The following is a 19,432-nucleotide window of genomic DNA, read 5'->3' as shown; positions in this document are numbered from 1 at the left end:
ATGAATAGGCAAGATTTAAAGGGGTAAGGGCCAAACGCAGGAAAGTGGGGCTAGTTTACTTGGGAAACTTGGTCAGCATGGATGAGTTGGACCGAATGATCTGTTTCCATGCTGAAAGACTCAATGACTTTTGTGTATGCATTGTGTATGCAGGTAGATTGTTAGAGACAAAGTAAGAAGAAATAAAATAGATAGAAAAAATATGAAGCCTGTGAATTGTGAAGTAGAGTTTTCAGAAATAAGAGTTATGGATAGATGCTAGACTCCTGATTCAGTCAAACAGTAATGGGAATCTAAGCATATGGAGGTCAGCAAAGAGCATCCAACATTGAATTGCTGATATAACCAGTACAGGCTGATACTAAAATCCATACTCACTGCACAAACATGTTGAGAAACAATAAGCATGCTGTCTATGCATGTCCATTCATTGATATCTTGCATACACCACTAGCTGCTCCTACTCACCATTCCCAGTGAATTCTGGGACTAAGAAGGGCGATGATCTGGTAGAGTGCCTGTGGGAGAGAGCTGGAATTTAAGACACAGCCATGGTCTCAATAGTGCCATTGAAAATCCAGATGATCCATGACACCAATCAATTAATTTGTAAATTTATTACACTGTCTTTCCAATGAAGATAATGCATCATGTGGCATATTTCCCTTATTCATGCTTTGAGCAATTATACAAAGGAAATCTGTAAAGCTCTGGTGCCCCATGTTACAAGAATCAGAGTCTGGAATGGAGAATAAACGAGAAAAGGATCAAATCCATTGTTTCAGCATTATTGAAACTTCAAAAGAAAGAAATATCTATATGAGTATTATTTTCCCTTTTTCCTTGAACTCTACTGGACCAGAGCTGCTCTGGTAATGTGTGCCAACAAAAAAACCTCTCTACCTCATTGTGCCAGGAGTCAAAAATGGGGGATGCATTGACCCTTAACATTTAAATTGCCAAAATGTCTGGAACTGGAGCTGATGCAGTGTTTACGTCAATGGGATTATGTAGTTCTGCTCTGCTTAAGATGTATCATATATATAAATGATTTGGATGTGAATTTAGGAGGAATGGTTCATAAGTGGTCAGATGACACCAAAATTGGTGATATAATGGACCATGATCATCCTGCTGGGCTGAGAAGTGACAGATGGAGTTTAATTGAGAAAATGTGAGATGTTGCTTTTGGTAAAACAAATCAGGGCAGGATTTATGCAATTAATGGTCAGGTCCTGGGGAGTATTGCTGAACAAAGAGACCTAGGACTGCAAGTTCATGGTTCCTTGAAGATGAAATCACAGGTAGACAGGGTAATGAAGAAGGCCATTGGAACACTTGCCTTATTGTTCAGTGCATTGAGTATAGGAGTTGGACTGTCATATGGCGGCTGTACAGGCAGTTCTGCTGTAATGTGCCTTTCGTTAACGCGAATTGGCTGTAATGCGATTGGTTGAATAGGAAATACTTATTCTAAAACACAAACTTTTAAAGTGTGTGTTGGCTATAACACAATTGCATTGCCAACACTTTAAGTGTTTTTGTATTGCACGATTTTTGTATAGTGTGGGGTTGCACAACAGCACAACTACCACGTAATAGGAGAACTACCTGTACAAGATATTAGTAAGGCTAATTTTGGAATGCTGCTTTCAATTCTTGTCTCCCTGCTATAGAAATGTTAAACTTGAAAAGGGTGCAGAAAAGATTTACAAAGATTTTTCCAGGGTTGCAGAATTTGAGCTATAGGGAGAGGCTGAATAGACTGGGGCTATTTTCCCTCGAGCATCAGAAGCTGAGAATACCTCACAGAGGGAATCTGATAGAGGTTTATAAAATTATGAGGGGTTGGATAGGGTGAAGAGTCAAAGTCTTTTCCCCAGGGTAGGGGAGTCCAAAATTAAAGGGTATAAGTTTAAGGTGGGAAGGGATAGATTTAAAAGGCACCTAAGAGGCAACCTTTTCACACAGTGGGTGGTGCATGTATGGAATGAGTTACAAGAGAAAGTAGTAGAGGCTGGTACAGTTACAGCATTTAAAAGGCATCTGGATGGGTTTATGAATAGAAAGGGTTCAGAGGGATATGGGCCAAATGCTGGCAAATGGGACTGGATTAATTTAGGATATCTGATCAGCATGGATGAGGTAGACCAAAGGGTCTCTTTCTGTGCTGCACATCTCCATGACTGTATTTCAGTTCAAAGCCTCTCAAGAATGTAGGATCCGAAGGGTATGAAGGAAAGCAAATTGCTTTGTGTGTATATTTCCAAATTGAACCCTTTGGAAGTATTGCCAAAAACATAACTTGAATTCTGGATTTGAGTACATTAAGCCTTTCCAACTCTGTGAATACCTAATTGTACCTACATGCAAGCTTGGCATTTTTAATGTCACCAAATCAAAGCAGGTTTAAAATTAGTCTTGGACAATCTTTGACAATCTGTTCTTTGTTCACCTAGGGAGGTAAAATTCCAGTACGATGGACTGCTCCTGAAGCTATTCAGTACCGTAAGTTTACATCAGCCAGCGATGTGTGGAGCTATGGCATAGTAATGTGGGAAGTAATGTCCTATGGAGAGCGACCGTACTGGGATATGTCCAACCAGGATGTAAGTTACTCTTTATCACTGATGGATCAGTTAGTGCTGCACTTTCTTTGTGTACACTAAGAACCAGCTTCTTATTGAACTACTGGTTAACAATCTGCAATTCGAATGCAGAGTAATTGTTACAAATACTGAGTACTTCAAGCTTAAGAGAGAAAATCATCGAGGGAGGAGCAATGCACCTCTATCAAACTGATTTTTAATCAATGTATTCACTTGTGTAAATAGATTCCAACCATATGTCAGGCCCCTGATTAGTCTTTGCTAAGGAAAGAAATGGCAATTAATTCAATGAAGCTCACACTCTTAAAAATAATTGAATTATTTCTCATTGTAAATGCAAGTCATTTCATGATTTGTTAGCTCTGTTGATTGAGATGTCATACATCAAAGACAAGTTCTGTAACACTGGCAAATAAGTAGTGGTGAAGCCTTTGTATAGCATAGCAAGCAGCTCTGTTCTGAGAGAGCAACATCAATAGCAGGCGCACAGTTTTCTCACTATCACCATCATGACCATAACACTGCTGACCTCGACAAATCAGAAGACCTTGTAAATCCTGATTTTGGTGAGTCTTCAAAGACACAATCAGACTGAGTATCCAATGTGTTGACCTCCCAATCTCCTGGGGCATGAAAATGCATGGCATGCAGTCGCAGTTACTGCAGACACATGTCAACCAGCACGCTATGGAATAGGAGAAAATGACGCCTGCAGATACTGGAGATCAGATTTAAGAGTGTGGGGCTGGAGGAGCACAGCAGGTCAGGCAGCATCTGACGAGCAGGAGAATCAATGTTTCGAGCATAAGCTCTTCATCAAGAATGAGGCTTGTGGGCCGGGGAGCTGAGAGATAAATGGGAGGAGGGTGGGGCTGGAGGGAAGGTAGCTGAGAATGAGATAAGTAGATGAAGGTGGGGAGAAGGTAATAGGTCAGGGGGGGGGGTGGAGCAAGTCGGTGGGAAAGACAATGGACAGGTCAAGAGAGCGGTGCCATGTTGGTGGCTTGGGACTGGGATAAGATGGAGGAAAGGGAAATGAGGAAACTGGTGAAATCCACATTAGTCCCATGTGGTTGCAGGGTCCCAAGGTGGAAAATTAGGCATTCTTCCTCCAGGCTTTGGCGATGGAGGAGGCCCAGGACCTGCATCTCCTTGGTGAAGTAGGAGGGGAAGTTGAAGTGTTCAGCCACTGGGTGGTGGGGGTGGTTGGTGCAGGTGTCCCAGAGATGTTCTCTGAAACGATCCACAAGTTGGCGTCCTGTCTCCCCAATGTAGAGGACACCACATTAGGTGCTACAGAAACAATAGATGACATTTGTGAAAATATAGGTGAATCTCTGATGGATATGGAAGGATCCTTTGGGGCACTTCTTGCAGTGGCAGGGGAAGATGCCAGGAGTAGAGTGTGGGCAAGTGGGGGGCACAGTACCAAGAAGAAGACATTTCGGAGTTGGCATGGCTTCCTGGTTAAAATAATATCAATCACTGTAAGCCCTGATATATGAATGGCTTCCTATTTTAAACCACTATTTGCTGCTTTCAGCTAATAAAGTAGAGATAGCACAAGAGCATTTTTCTCAAGAAGAAACCAAGTTTTTCACTCAATATTTTAGGGTTCAAATTGGATTTGTGTATAGCTTGTAAACTGGATGTGAATTATCATTATGCTGTCAGTAAATTTTATGCAATCATTTGTTTTACCCACACATGAGTTCACTTCTGCCTGTACAATGTCCCTTTCCTGTTTAGGTAATAAAAGCTATTGAGGAGGGTTATCGCCTCCCTGCTCCCATGGACTGTCCACCTGGCCTCCATCAGCTGATGCTCGACTGCTGGCAGCAGGAACGCAGTGAGAGACCCAAGTTCGATCAAATAGTTGGGATCCTGGACAAAATGATCCGTAATCCAAACAGTCTGAAGGTTCCCCAGGGTACCTGCAGTAGGTGAGCATAAGTCAGTTGTATTGGGTTCCAAGTAACTGAAGGGTTATTAAGATATTAATGGCACTGTTGATCACTAGTGAATGAGCTCTATCTACAATTTTCAAGGTATTAGGTTAGTCATCATAGAGGACCTTAAGAGGTGGCATACAAGCTTTGGGTCATTGCCAGTGAAACCTCAGATGTGATAAGGCACTCATGGGGCATAATTGCCTGGGCATGGAGGGAGAGGGCTTGGATTTGAGATTAGTGCGGTGGTAGAGTCTCCAAATCCCATCGCCTTCCCATCTCACCAGAATTACGCTTTGCCCGCAAAAGAATCCACAGACGCCATTCTCACTGTCCTGCTAATTGAGACCATCATGTGGCTAATTGGCTGATAGAAAATACTGAAGACTTTTCTCAGAAGGTGTGTCACAGATAGCTCACCAGTTTCATAGCTGCTTGAAAGATCCACACTGCAACAGGAAGGTTCTGCCCATTGTGTGTGTATGATGGAAACAAAAGAATGTGTGGAGGCTGAAGGAATGTGATCAAAAATATTAAAAACACCACTGACCTTTCATTACCACTAAAGTGATTGCCTGTTTTATGATGTTATGCATAACTTAACATTTTATGTCCAGCATACACTGGAAATAATTCAGAGTCATTATTGAGTGGGACCATTTGTAAGGTGTCTGAACCAGCTGCTTGGAAACAATATTTAACCCCCTTCATGCTCTAGGGTAAACTCACTACTTCTTAAAAAAGGGCATTGGTTCCTCAGTATGGTAGGGTGATAACATATTTCCAGGTACAAAAGTCAATGGGATTTCCCAAGACTCTTCTTCCAGAAACACTGGCAGATTACAACTTTAAGGGTTACAGTTTTGTCCCCTAATCTGATTAGCGATCGTGGGAAATACTCATATTCAGTGGTCTTTTTACATATTTAATCTTACTGTCCATTGGTGTCTTACTCATAGAGTTACTGCGAAGTGGATAAAATTAGACTAAAATCAGGGCTGACATGTTGAGGAAGACATTGCTAAGATACCTGATGAACATAATTTTACCTGCAAATTAATATGGAAACTTATGCTGTCTGTTATTCATCATTTGCTTTATACAACTTTCTTCAAGAATATAACTAATCAGAGTATTATGTGACATTGTTTTTTGTTTAAATGCACATTGGTTTATTCATTGATTGAGAACCTTTATCCTTGTTGTCAATGTTGAATGTTATGTATATTGTAAAGTTTTGATTCCACATTGTCTTCCCTTTCCATGTTGAACTGCACTTCAGCAATGTTCTAGCACCTTTCTAATTGTCAGTCTTCTTATGCCACTAATGAATATCAGAAAGAAATGCAACTGAAGGGCTACTAAGATTGAGTTTAGACTTGTTCTTACCTGATAGCCAGATGCTCTTTCTATAAAGCGCAGGTTAATGGGTAGTGGTCAGGAGCAAGAACCCTGGCAGTGTATGTAATCTCTCTTCATACATAACCATATGTTTACAGATTAGTTCGACAGAAGTTACATGTGTTGAAGGGTCTTGAGGTTCACTTTACATTTTAATATTCATAATTATGTAATTTAGCCCATTTATGAGTAACACATTTTATAATGTTTAACCAATAGAAAATGCAGTAATGGTTGTATATATTAGCTGTGTTCATGACTCTTGTTTCCCCTGTCCTTTACAGGCCAATTAATCCTCTTCTAGATCAGAATACGCCTGATTTCACATCCTTCCGCTGTGTAGGTGACTGGCTGGAAGCCATCAAGATGGAACGGTACAAGGATAACTTCACAGCTGCAGGGTATAGCACATTGGAATCCATAGCAAGGATGACTATTGAGTGAGTTCATCACTGAAAAATAAACCTCTGACTGTTTCAGTTTGATTTGATATGGCATGCTATTGCTATTTGTATTGAAAGGGAATGAAAATAAAGCCAATTGTTTTTCATTCAGTAGTTGGTTTAGGAAATAGACTGTGTGGGGCAAGACCACTGGTTTTCAATAAAATTGGGTGGATGTTTTCCTAAAACATAAGTTAAAAATCCCTGGTCTCTTGTGATAAGAGCAGTATTTATTTTCATTACTCATAATAAACTGTGCCAATGATCTGAGGAAATAACACTCCTTTGCACATTGCAGGCTACATTATTAATTTTTCATTTTTACAATGATAAAGATGGGATTGCATTATGCAGACCCAAAAGACTTAAGAATCCTGTGCAATAAAATGTAATTTGATTTTGTCTCTAATTTGTTTGTTTTGTTTTAAATTCAGCTCCTTGTGCCTTAAATCTAATTAAAAAGAAAATATTTTAAAAGCAAGCTAGCGAAATAAAAATGGTATCCTTTAAGCAAAAGATAGAAGAGGCAGCTGGATAAAGCTAGGCAAGAGTGAGGACTGCAGATGCTGGAAACCAGAGTTTAGATCAGAGTGGTGCTGGAAAAGCACAGCAGGTCAGGCAGCATCCAAGGAGCAGGAAAATCGACGGTTCGGGCAAAAGCCCTTCAACAGGAATATAGGCAGGAAGCCTCCAGGGTGGAGAGATAAATGGGGGGGGGGAGGGGCGGCTGAGGAGAAGGTAGCAAAGAGTGCAATAGGTGAATGGGGGTGGGGATGGAGGTGATAGGTCAGAGGGGAGGGTGGAGCGGATCGATAGGATCGATTGGCAGGTAGGGCAGGTCATGAAGACAGTGCTGAGCTGGAAGTTTGGAACTGGGGTGAGGTGGCAGGAGGGGAAATAAGTAAACTGGTGAAGTCCACATTGATGCTCTGGGGTTGAAGTATTCCAAGGTGGAAGATGAGGCATTCTTTCTCCAGGCGTCGGGTGGTGAGGGTTTCAGTAGTGGAGGAGGCCCAGGACCTGCATGTCCTCGGCAGAGTGGGAGGGGGAGTTGAAATGTTGGGCCACAGGGCGGTGGGGTTGATTGGTGTGGGTGTCCTGGAGATGTTCCCTGAAGCGCTCTGTGAGGAGACATCCAGTCTCCCCAATGTAGAGGAGACCGCATCGGGAGCAACGGATACAATAAATGACATTGGTGGATGTGCAGGTGAAACTTTGATGGATGTGGAAGGCTCCTTTGGGGCCTTGGATGGAGGTGAGGGAGGAGGTGTGGGCGCAGGTTTTGCAATTCCTGTGATGGCAGGGGAAGGTGCCAGGAGGGGAGGGTGGGTTGTTGGGGGGCGTGGACCTGACCAGGTAGTCACGGAAGGAACGGATTTTGTGGAAAGCGGAAAGAGGTGGGGAGAGAAGTATATCTCTGGTGGTGGGGTCCATTTGGAGGTGACAGAAATGTCAGCGGATGTCGGCTGGATAAAGCTGTTGAGTGTTGACAAAGATTTTACAATTAATTTGTGGCCTAATATTTTTGTTCCGTTTTTTACCACAAATATTCCAACATGGTAACTGTCTTGTCAAAATGCAGAGTTGTAAGCTAGTAATAGTGTACAAAAGTGAAAAAAAATGCACAGGAGCTAAAATGAATCATAATACAAATAAGATGAAAGCTTAGGGCCAGATTCTCATGAAATCATGAAGATTATCGAACATTTTAAAAATGGTGGATATTATCTGGATCTAGAGACCCAACCCCATTTCCAACTGATCCAGTTTTTACCAGTAAGGGAATGGGAAAGAGATGTGAGACAAAAACAGAAGTTGCTGGAAAAGCTCAGCAGATCTGGCAGCTTCTGTGCAGAGAAATCAGAGTTAGCGTTTTGGGTCTGGTGACCCTTCCTCAGAATGGGAGAGGTATGTGACTAATTTGAGTGAATCCCTAACTCAGCAGAACAATTCAGTGCTGAGTTTAAACAGACCATGGTTTGCTTTGCAACTACCATATTCCATGATGTGGCAATCACAAACTTATGGATAGACATAAATGCTTACAAGGGGCAGATATGACATTCAGAACTGTCACACTGTGAAGTTACTTAAATCCCCAGCCTTTTTTAAAATTAAAAATGGTAGACTAAATGGCTAAGTGAAAAGGTCAAGAAAAATGACCTCACAGTTACAGTAAGCATTTGTTGATTTTACTTTATGACATTGTGATGTCATTATTCATTTTTGGCTGGCAACAATTTCACAGATCTGAAATAAAACATCTACCATCTCCAGTCATTGCTCCTAGCTGCCACATCTATGTAACTGTATTTGTTGTCAGCAACTCCAATCTGCCCTGACCATCCAGCTAATTTCAGTCTATATGTAGGCAGAGTTCCTGATAATATCACAGAACCTACCCCTTTACTTTACCCATGGTAGAGTTCATTACATTGTGAGTCAGACTTGACTTTTAGCAGAGAATTGAAGAGGAAAAGGCTAGGATCAGTAATGGTGACCACCGAGTTCTTTGATTGCAGTAAAAACTATTTGGTTCACAGATGCTCTTTTAAGAAGAAAGTCTGCTGTTCTTACAGGCTTTGGCTTATATGTCACTCCAAACCCACAACAATGTGGTTGACTACTTCTTCCCTCTGAAATGGCTTAGCAAGCCATTCAACTGGCAAGAAGGTCATTCAGTCTTACCTTCTGAGTAGTGACTTCTGGCTGGTCAAGTGACAGTCTTACCCAGATTCCATTAAACTATTAAATAAAAGTTCTCATCACTGATATTAGGCTGACTCAGATTTATGCCTCTTTTCTCTGCATCAACTCTAACATGCGTCAGTTGTCTGTAAATAGAACAAATTCAAATCAATGTCATTTGCTGTTTTCTAACTCCAAAACTTTCTGATATTTTGTGCTGTTCACATCCATTAAGTTGATGTTATGATTCATCATAATCTTCCACATGTCCTTGTGCCTTTCTTCCTCTTCCAATTTTCTTTTCTTTCCGGTTATTTCTGTCCATGGCATTAAGAGTTCTTTCATGTCTTGCCCAAATGGCTGCAATTCAAATACATAGCTTTGTAATGACTATTGACAAGCTGTTCAGCAATTACAGCCAAACTGAATCCTATTCTTACCTGTTATCATGCAGTCTTCCTCTCCCAGCAACCCCAGGAATAGTAATCAAACAATTTCCTTTCTAGTTTTGTGATACTAAAATCTTTTTTTCGAACATAATTTTTATGCAAGCTACACTCAGATAAAAGTGCAAGCCTTGGATCTCAAGTGGGTCAATTTATTCTGCTTGTTTCCATATGACATGTGCATTTTCCAATGACCTATCTATCGTGGGCAGACATGTATTATTGTAGCAAGGACTAGGACTGAACACAGGGTATGACAAGTATCGAAGAAAATGCTCAGAAAATTCTGCAACAGCCATAGCTCTAAAAACCACATTTAAACGACATCTGCATTTACACTAAAAATTGTCATCAGATTTGAACAATCATTAAAAGATTGAATAGTTAATTTTCATAAAACTGAAGGACAAAATGGAATAAATATAAAGCTAATAATAGCCATAAGGGTGGAAGCAGAAGAAGCTTTGGTATAAAATCTTAACTGTTTGTTGGGTATGGAGTTGGTTTGTAAGTGGGGTGTAAGTTGAGGCAGTGATGATGGAGTGACATTCTAAATAGATGAGAAAACATTTAGTTAAAGTCATGATTTAAAAAGGTCACAACTAATGCTGCAAAACAAAAGCTTGAAAGGAAAAATCATGTTACTTTTTCTAAAGGAGTCAATTAATGTTTTTTAATAATAGTAAATACAGTACCTTCAAATCAATACAAGCAGGTCATAACTAACACATTAATAATTATCTTGGGTAGTGTAGAACAGCGGGACCTAGGGGTTCGGGTACATAGTATTTTGAAGCTTGTATCACAAATAGACAGCATGATCAAAAAGGCATTTCGCACCCTTGTCTTCATTGCTCAGTCCTTTGAGTATAGGAGTTGGGAAGTCATGCTGAGGTTGCACAGGACATTGCTGGGACCTCTTCTGAAGTAATGCATCCCGTTCTGGTCACTCTGTTTTAGGAAGGAAGTTGATAAGTTAGAGAGGGTTCAGAAGAGATTCACCAGATGTTGCTGGGTATGGAAGGTTTGAGTTATAAATAAAGGCTTCTGGGACTTGTTTTACTGAGCATAGAAGGTTGAGAGGTGACCTTACCTAGCTTTATAAAATTATGATGGATATAGATAGGGTTAATGGTATCTGTCTTTTCCCTAGGATGGGGGTGTTCAAGACAAGGGGACATATTTTTAAGGTGAGAGGAGAGAGATTAAAACAAAAACATGGGAGGCAATTTTTTTACACAGAGGGTGATGCGCATGTGGAATGAACTTCCTGATGAAGGGACAGATGTGGACTCAGTTACAACATTTAAAAGGCATTTAGATAAATCAATAAATAAGAAGGGTTTGGAGGGATATGGGCCAGGAGCAGGCAGGGTGGACTAGTTTAGTTTGGGATTATGTTTGTCATGGACTGGTTGGACCAGAGGGTCTGTTTCCATTCTAAATGACTCTGTAAGGAAGACATTGTAAGATAAATTGTCTCAATTCAGCATTGTGCTTGTTGGGAGAACATAAAGAGAAATTGTGCTCCAACAGCTTATAACGTTCTATTCGTTAAGTGACGGGCTGTGGGTGTGCAGTCTCCTGATGTGTGTAAATGTACTCGAGGAACACCAACATGGAAAATATATCCTTGCATGTCTTAACATTCAACAAGCATTTGATGAAGTCTACTGAATAATCTTATGGCTCCAATAAAAGCAAGGATGTTGTAAATTTAAGAACAAATTATGTGGATAATGGAAAATGGGAGCAGTTATTAATAGCAGCATTTCTGATTGGACAGTGTGACCTTTAAACGCTGCAGGGATTGACTGTTAGTAATCACTGTTGTTCATAATATGTATAAATGACCTCAGTGAAGGCATTGCAATTAAAATCTTGTGTTTAGAGATATTTCCAGTTTGTCTGGGAAAGCAGGATGAGCAGTTTTAAAAAGGTGAAATTCAAAATGACCTGCAGACACACCACTGAAAAGTGAAATGGCAAGATGTGTTTGATGTTGAGAAATGCAAAGCGATGTAGATCAGTGGCTAAAATAGTAAATATGATTACCAAATGAAGGAATCAACAGCTGACAAAATACTTGGCAGTGCTCAGAAATTCAAAGCAGGTGTTATAAAGGCAAACAAATTGCTGGTGTACAGATAAATTTAGTGGATAAGTGTGCTCTTTTTCAGGGTAAAAAAATAGGTAGCAGCATGTGTAAAATGATTAAAGAAGTCAATAAAATTAATGAAGGTCTTCAGGAGACTGAAATACAGAGTCTGTGGTGCTATCAGCCAACATTAAGCTATGAGCTAAATCTAACCTGAAAGTCTAACTTAGGTTTGCCATCAGGTTATTGCAAATTTTCTGAAGGAGGTTGCTGAATTAGAAGGCATTGGGAAAAATTTAAATTGACACAGGCATTTGCACAAGAGGGAGATGCTAATAAAAATGGTCAGTAAAGGACATGTAAGAGGATCCAATTGGGAAAACAACCTTGATGCAATGAATATATGCATTTCATTTCTACTTTCTGATCACCTCCAATGTTATTATTCTCTTTCAGAAGTATAGTTTTAACTTAATATATTGCATTCTCCTTGCATTGTTCATCAATATGCCCTTCTGTTATACAGGGATGTATTGAGTTTGGGAATTACATTAGTTGGCCACCAGAAGAAAATCCTGAGCAGCATTCAGACTATGAGAGCCCAGATGCTGCACTTGCATGGCACAGGGATCCAAGTGTAGATCATTTCTCTCTTCACGCAAAGGGAACAGACTTTCTGAAAATTTGGAGGAAAGTCCACCATCTGCTGCTACGTACTGTCAGTACCAACATTCTTCTAACTTCCTTCCTATTGTGGATCAGAGATTCAAGGGAAGATGTGCGACAGTGTTCCTCTAAGCCACCTAAAGAGAAACAAAGAGGATGTATAACAGTGCATAATGAGAGTGGCTGGAACATGCACATTATGAAGAAACTACTACCTGCAACATTTAGAACTTTATACAAAAACAAAACAAAAGAAAAACATTGAGCGTTCTAACCTTTTTGTCTACTGGGCTTTTTAAAAATGTACATATCAATTTACATTGATTATATTTGTGAAAGGCATCCACCATGTTATGGTTAATCAATTAAATTGTTTTTGAGATTTGTGCTTGCTGAATGGTGTTCATTCAGCCGTCTTCTCATTCCTGACCTGCAACATTGGGCAGAAGCCAAAGAAGGTTGTCCCTGTCCTAGACTCTTAATTAATCAGCAACCCAACTCTATCTTCCTCATTTATTTTATACATTTGATTTTAAAACTTCTGTGCCACTTGTAGAACCAATTAGGTAGAACCAATTTAGTTTAAACTTAATAACTTTTCTTGTTTGGTATATATTTAGCATCCTCAAACATTTCCACGTATTATTTATTAGTGTCAGTGAAATTATTTCAATATACTACAAGCAGAAATTTACCCGTTCCTAAGCCTTCCATTGTCCCTTAAGATTTTAATCAATGAGACCTCAAAATGAGGTTCACGTTCTTTGAATCAGATTTTTGTTTTTAGTAAATATAGCTAGTCCAAGTCTCAGAGCATGGTACTTTAGCAAATATATTGATTGCGAAAACATTCTAACTATAAAATTAGGAAGAACTGCATCAAAACACTGCAGTTAATCATAAAATGAATGGTAAAGGCAGGCATCCCATTATTAACCTGATTTGGCCAGCCTTAGATGAGAGAGAACCATGAAGTGCAAAACATAACGTCGGATAAAGGAATGGATGAAGTCTTGTGTTTGACATTAGGTAATGAATTCATGAGTGAGTTGTGGGGACTTAGGGCATAGAATGAATATGGATCAATCCAAAGGTCCTATGTAGAAGGTGACCACAATCTGCGAATCCATAGGAGGACCTAGAGATGGTTGAAGCAATCACATTTTTTTAACTCTGATCAGAATGTCTTCCCTTAGAGGAATGTGGGGCAAAGTTCACACCCAGGAATTTGTGATTGGCACAATCCTACAACTCCTCTATTCATTAAATCTTTCTCACTTGTGTTTTTACTCAACCATAGTAGGGATGATGGTCGCCTGGTCAGCACTGACTGTTAGAGGATTCCAAAGAGTGGCGCTGTTTAAGTTGATTTTGATTGTATTATGAGATATCCCATGGCTCAAATCAGAATTCTTCTCTCATCTACTTGTGTTGTGGGATGTGAACGCTTTTATGTAAAAGTTGTAATTTATTTATACTGTCATTTTTTACACAGGTCTGTCTGTAGTGAACTCAATACACATTGAAAATGCACTATATTTTTCTATTTCACTGACAGAGAATCACAGACAACTCATTTATTTTCAGTTGTACATAATAAGTAAAAGGAAAATCACATTTAGGACCAAAGAAAATTGTAGAGTAGCAAACATTGTCTAAAAAGAAAAGTTCTGAAGAGATGCCGTTTTTCTGACTTTTTCAGATCATGTACAGTGATTTTATAATTGTGTTTTTCTCATTTTTGGGGGTGTTATGCATTCTATTATTTATTTTTATTCGTTTCAGAAACAGTGGCCCTGACTTTCTGCAGAGGGAGGGTGGGGGGAGGATCTAAGAATGATTTATAGGAACACTAGGAGGAGCAACAGTAGCTCAGCGAAACAATGCAGAAGAAGGTTGAAGGTTCTTTTTGAGTTAATGGGAAAAGACTAGCAGAACTCCCACAGAATGTCAGGAACCAGTATAATTTCATAACAACATTTTTTCTCGCCAGAATTTGTTGTACTCTGTTAACTCAGAATGTGTATAAATATTTCATTCGCTTTTTTGTGGTTATTTTCATGGTCTTATTTTTCAATTCTTTGTAAAAGACTGTAAATATATTTTTTGAAAAGTGCTTCCATGATATCTAGTGGTTTGATTTTGGTTGTTATATTGTACTTGTCAATGGTTATATTTGACATTCTATAATCCCGGCCGTAATAAACTGCCACCAATAAATAAACTATTAGTTCAAAAAAGAATTAAGGAAAGATTTTAGATAAATGTAAGTCTCTCATGAATCAGGATACCTGCCCCAATGTATTTTTTTAAAGTATGGTTATAGAGAAAATTATGTGTTGTGAGGTTCTATGAACAGGAATATAATAGCTCGATACTATCTCGTTGTAATGTTGATTGAAGGAAATTACTGGCGAAGGCACAGGGAATAATTCCTCTGTCCTTCTTCAAAATAGTGCCACGAGGTCTTTCACACTCATCTTGTAGACTAGGTGGGCCACCAGTTTGATGTCCCATCCAAATGACAGCACCTTGAATTCTTCAGATCCTTCAGTAATGCACTGGAGTGTCTGCTTCTTATTTTTAAGCACAGATAGCTGGAATAGGGTTGGACCTAGCAACATTGAAGCAGAAAATAGGTTTTGTGAATTTCTGGGATGGTGTTGGTCCTATGCGATTTGATTTTTTTTATTGTCACGTGTAGTCAAGTACAAAAGTACAGGAGTATGATGAAAAGTGTATAATGTCACCACACAAGGCACCATCTTAATTAAAAGTACAGAATCTTAAGGACAAGGCAGAAAGAAAGAACAAGTTAAAAGTTAAACATTGCAGTAATTGTAATATCATGTAAAATACATGAAATAAGATTAGAAGTTACACATTGTAGACGCACAGTGAACACAATTTATTTTTAGAAAGGGTGCAGATAACAAAGGTGTGCGAGTTTGTGGAATGTCACACTCTCAGGGAGAGGGCCGGAAAGTGGACTTGGGGAATGTAGATAAGCCATAATCCTATTGGAGGATGGACTAGGCTTGAGTTGCCAGTTTCTTATTTCTTATTGTTTTATGATCATGCTGAACTATCTACTTCAAACAAATACAATGAGAGCCTCTCATTTCATTCAAAGCAGATTATCCCTGATAATCAGCCATGTTAATTGATTTGTTTCCTCTCCAAGACTGGAAAACATATGTTTACACCCCGGTGATTGGTTCTGTTCATTACAGACATAACTACGTTGCTTTCTGGGATCACAATTTTACAAAAGAAACAAAAAATTCTATACTTGGAGGTAGTCAGGCTTTAAACATGATATTGTGAGATCGAGGCCTGTGCCCATGTTCTGAACACTTCTACTGTTAGTCGGTAAAACGTAAAGGCAAAAACTAAACAGACAGGATGACTGTCTTGAAGTATGTTCGCCTTTTTTCAAAAAGAGTATTGAGATTGAATGAAGTAAATGGAATTAATGTGAGCATCATTTGGTCAGTTTTAGCCACAAGTAAAAGATGCACATAGGCTCAACATAATGAGTACACCAACCATACAACTACTGACGTCTGTCAGGAAACACAAAAAAGTGAAGGAAGAAAGAAAGAAGGTTCTCAAAAACAGCTCAATGCACTTCACTGATGATGAATGACTTTGCAGTGCAGTCACTATTATGTTGACTGTTGTTATGTGGTGAAACAATGGTCGCAGCATTAACACAATTATTGTTTAAAATAATTCATTGGAGATACAGGACACATTCATTTCTGAAAGTACATTTCGATTTCAGTTTTGCTGTCAACATTTATATTTGTTAAAAAAAATTATGTAAATAGCATTACTATTTGTTATAATTCTGCAACAAAATAATCAGCCCCAGAGGCTGCCACTGCCTGTCAGAAAATGATAGCTTTATTCTCGAAAATATTTTGCAAGATTTGACAAAGTGGGTGGAGCTTGGCGCAGAGGCAAACAGCAGGCATCACATCAGGGATGCAATTTGTTTCATTACTCTAAGGATGCAGCACACAAAGCTACTTGTACTTGGGCATACGTGACAAGATTGCATGCCTGAAAATAATGCTGACAGACAAATAAACCACGACAAAGATACAAAAAATAATCTATATCCACACAGTCAGAACAAATGTGTGTCATCTTCAAACCCACATTAGTGCATTTTTGTTGCTTTACCCTAAGGACGTTCACAGGATTACGGCGGATGCTGTGGTGTTAGGAAAATATGTCATTGCTTTTCAGCTCTGGTGCGTCATATCATTAAAAAATTGCGAAGAGAATCCAGAGGTACATTCTTGAAGAGTAGAAGGCACTATAAAACTCAATGTTCTGCTATTTGTAGCATTTTTTTTGGCAAAGTGCAGCATTGGCCATTGGTAAAAATTGCAATTACATCATCATTTTGCAGTATGTTAAACTCTGCAATCACATTAAATAATATTGATAGTCATCATCAAATAAGTTGTCCTTTTTTTTATGTTTACCTGCAGCAATTTTGCCCTCATTCATTCTGAGACCATTATTTCTGTTGTTGAAAGTATTCCATTTAAATAGATAGCAATATATCAAGGGGTCAATCTCCTATTCCAGATAAGCTCAGCATTAACCATTCAGTATCTGGATCAGCTCAAGTGCAGGTTGAAAGGTCTGTCACTGTGCCAAATTCTGCCAGGGAATTAAGGTCAGGCTGGTAATGGGCAATAGCAACATTTGGAGAAATAGAAGTTGGCTCATACTGCATTCCTGTTGGAGGTATAGGAGGACAAAACTGCCTGCAATTGATTTTGAAAATATCTTAGGTAATTTTTTTTAGTGGGAGAATGATAATGCAACAAATATTCTAACCTAAATGTTCGTGCTACCAATATTAGCTGACACTAATTTCTTCACTTTTGTTCACTTGAAATGTTGAAAAAGCCTACATTTATACCATAACTTTGAGGACAGGCAAGTTTTTAAAGAATCAAGCTATAATTTATTTTGGGTTTTTTTTGCACTTACTAATTTCATTCTCATGAGATTGCCTGTTGTCCTGCATTTTATGCTTCTACAAAATTTAACTAAAGCCTTTAATTATTGCAATAGCATTTTCAAGAGATAGCCCCTGCGTTCCAGCGGTCCAAGTTCTTCATGTCTGAATAGTGAGTATCCATCTATTTCTGGGTAAAAGTTGTTCAGGAAAGATAGGAAAGGCAGAGGATAAGCAGTGTTGGTTAAGGAGCTGGCTGGAGAACAAGAGGTTTCATGGACAGAATCAATTTGGCTCGAGCTATGGAATATAAAAAGATGCAATTACATTGCTCAGTATTGTCTATAGACTATCAAACTAGCGTGAAGTTGTAGAGGGACAAATCTGCAAGGAAATTACGAAGAAATGCCAACATTAAAGAGCAATTATAATGGGAAACTTCAAATATACCCAAATATATACTGGGATATTAGTAATGTGAGGGTCAGGAATGAGCAAGCTTTCTTAGAGTATGTTTAGGAGATTTTCCTACAGCAATGTCTGTCCAATCCAACAAGGAAGGATGCATTATTGGACCTAGTCCTTGGAAATGAGCTGGGACAAGTGACTCGAGTGCAAGTGTGTAAATATTTAGGAGATCCTGAATCGTAAGATTCAGAATGATATTGGAGAATGACATGCAATAATCTGGAGTAAGAAAAATCCATTAATGGAGAGCTGCGTTTTATGGATCAAGAACAGAGCAGGCTTGATTGAACTAAGAGATTGATGGTAAGATCAGTAACTGAATAATGAGCCAACTTCAAGGAGAAAATGGTCTGGTACAATTGAGATATGTTTTCTCTGATGAAAGAAGTAGGACAAATGAATCCAGACTTCCCTGGATGACAATCAGGTGGGACCTTAACTTTGGAAAGAAGAGTGTGCGTTTGACAGATGTAAGGCAGGAAATGCAACTGAGATTCCATAATAGTAGTGAAGATTTAGGGGAGGTGATAAAGCAAATAAACGCAGCAAAGAGAACTGAGAAAAGACCAGCAGCTAAAATAAAGGGAAATTCCAAAGTATTTTATAAACATATAAACAGTAAGAGAGTGGTAAAAGGAGGAGTAGGGCTGATTAGAGACAATAAAGGGCTAGAGAGCTTTGAGAAGATTCGTAGCTCAGATTGAGGTTCCTGATGTAGGGTTGCTCGCTGAGCTAGTTAACATCTTCAGTGAGCCTCCAGCTGAAGTTCCTCCAGATGCTCACTGATATTACCTAGTACGGTGATGAAACATCCAAAAACGAACCTTCCAGCTCAGTGAGCAAACCTACATCCAGAACTATAAAGGGCTTGTATACATGGAGGCAGGGATATAGCTGAGATGTTAAGTGAATACTTTATATCTACCTTTCCAAAAGAGGAGGATGTTGCCAAGGACATGGTGACAGAGGAGGAAGTTGTGTCACTACATGAGTTCAATATTAACAAGAAGAACATCTTAAATTTGGCAAGGCCCCAGGGCTGGATGAGTTAAACCTAAGGATTTTGAAAGAAGTGCAGTAGCAATTGTGGGGCACGTGGCCTTTTGTGCTTCCCGAGACTTGGGGAGGTGCCAAAAGACCAGAGGATTGCAAACATTATGGGCTTGTTCAAAAAAATGTTGTAAGGATAATTGCAGTAATTGCATACCTTACAGTAACTTTACTGGTGGAAAAACGTCTAGAAACAGTTAATCACAATAGGAATAGTAATCACATTGAAAAAGGTGGATTGACTAAGAAGAGTCAAAATGGATTTCTAAAGGAGAAAGGATGTTTAATTCGTACTTTTTTGAAGATATAACAGGATTAATGAGGGAAAGGCTAATGCTGTGGTATACATAGACTTTCAGAAGTAATTTGATACAATGCTATGCAAAAGATTTGTAAGGAAATCATGGTATAAAAGGACCAGTAGCAATGTAGAAGCAAAATTGACTGATTGATAGGGAATAGAGAGTAATGGTCAATAGATAGACTTTGGGATAGACGGAGATTTGTGGTTGACTTCCCCGGGGGATTTATATTAGAACCCTTGCTTTTCCTGATGAAGATATTAATTATCTAGATCTTGGTGTGCAGAGGACAACTTCAAATTTTTCAGATGACGCTAAACTTGGAAGA

The 19,432-nt window shown here is 39.0% G+C and overlaps 1 protein-coding gene across 6 annotated transcripts in view; it reads left to right on the top strand.

The window, feature by feature from the left end:
- Positions 1 to 14,416, top strand: part of epha7 (eph receptor A7) — a 306,360-nt gene extending 291,944 nt beyond the window's left edge. For all 6 annotated transcript variants that reach the window (XM_087981480.1, XM_043685242.2, XM_043685236.2 and 3 more), the window contains 4 exons: positions 2,460 to 2,609; positions 4,359 to 4,552; positions 6,244 to 6,399; positions 12,161 to 14,416. In XM_087981480.1, coding sequence (XP_087837606.1) covers positions 2,460 to 2,609; positions 4,359 to 4,552; positions 6,244 to 6,399; positions 12,161 to 12,275 — 615 coding nt within the window. In that variant the 3' untranslated portion in view covers positions 12,276 to 14,416. The remainder of the gene's footprint in view (positions 1 to 2,459; positions 2,610 to 4,358; positions 4,553 to 6,243; positions 6,400 to 12,160) is intronic.
- The last annotated feature ends 5,016 nt before the right edge of the window (positions 14,417 to 19,432 follow it).

This window comes from Chiloscyllium plagiosum, unplaced genomic scaffold (assembly GCF_037043375.1).
Source record: "Chiloscyllium plagiosum isolate Xiang-an unplaced genomic scaffold, Cpla_swu_hap1 HiC_scaffold_3, whole genome shotgun sequence".
Classification (NCBI taxonomy): domain Eukaryota; kingdom Metazoa; phylum Chordata; class Chondrichthyes; order Orectolobiformes; family Hemiscylliidae; genus Chiloscyllium; species Chiloscyllium plagiosum.
This window is presented reverse-complemented; position numbering and strand designations above follow the sequence as displayed.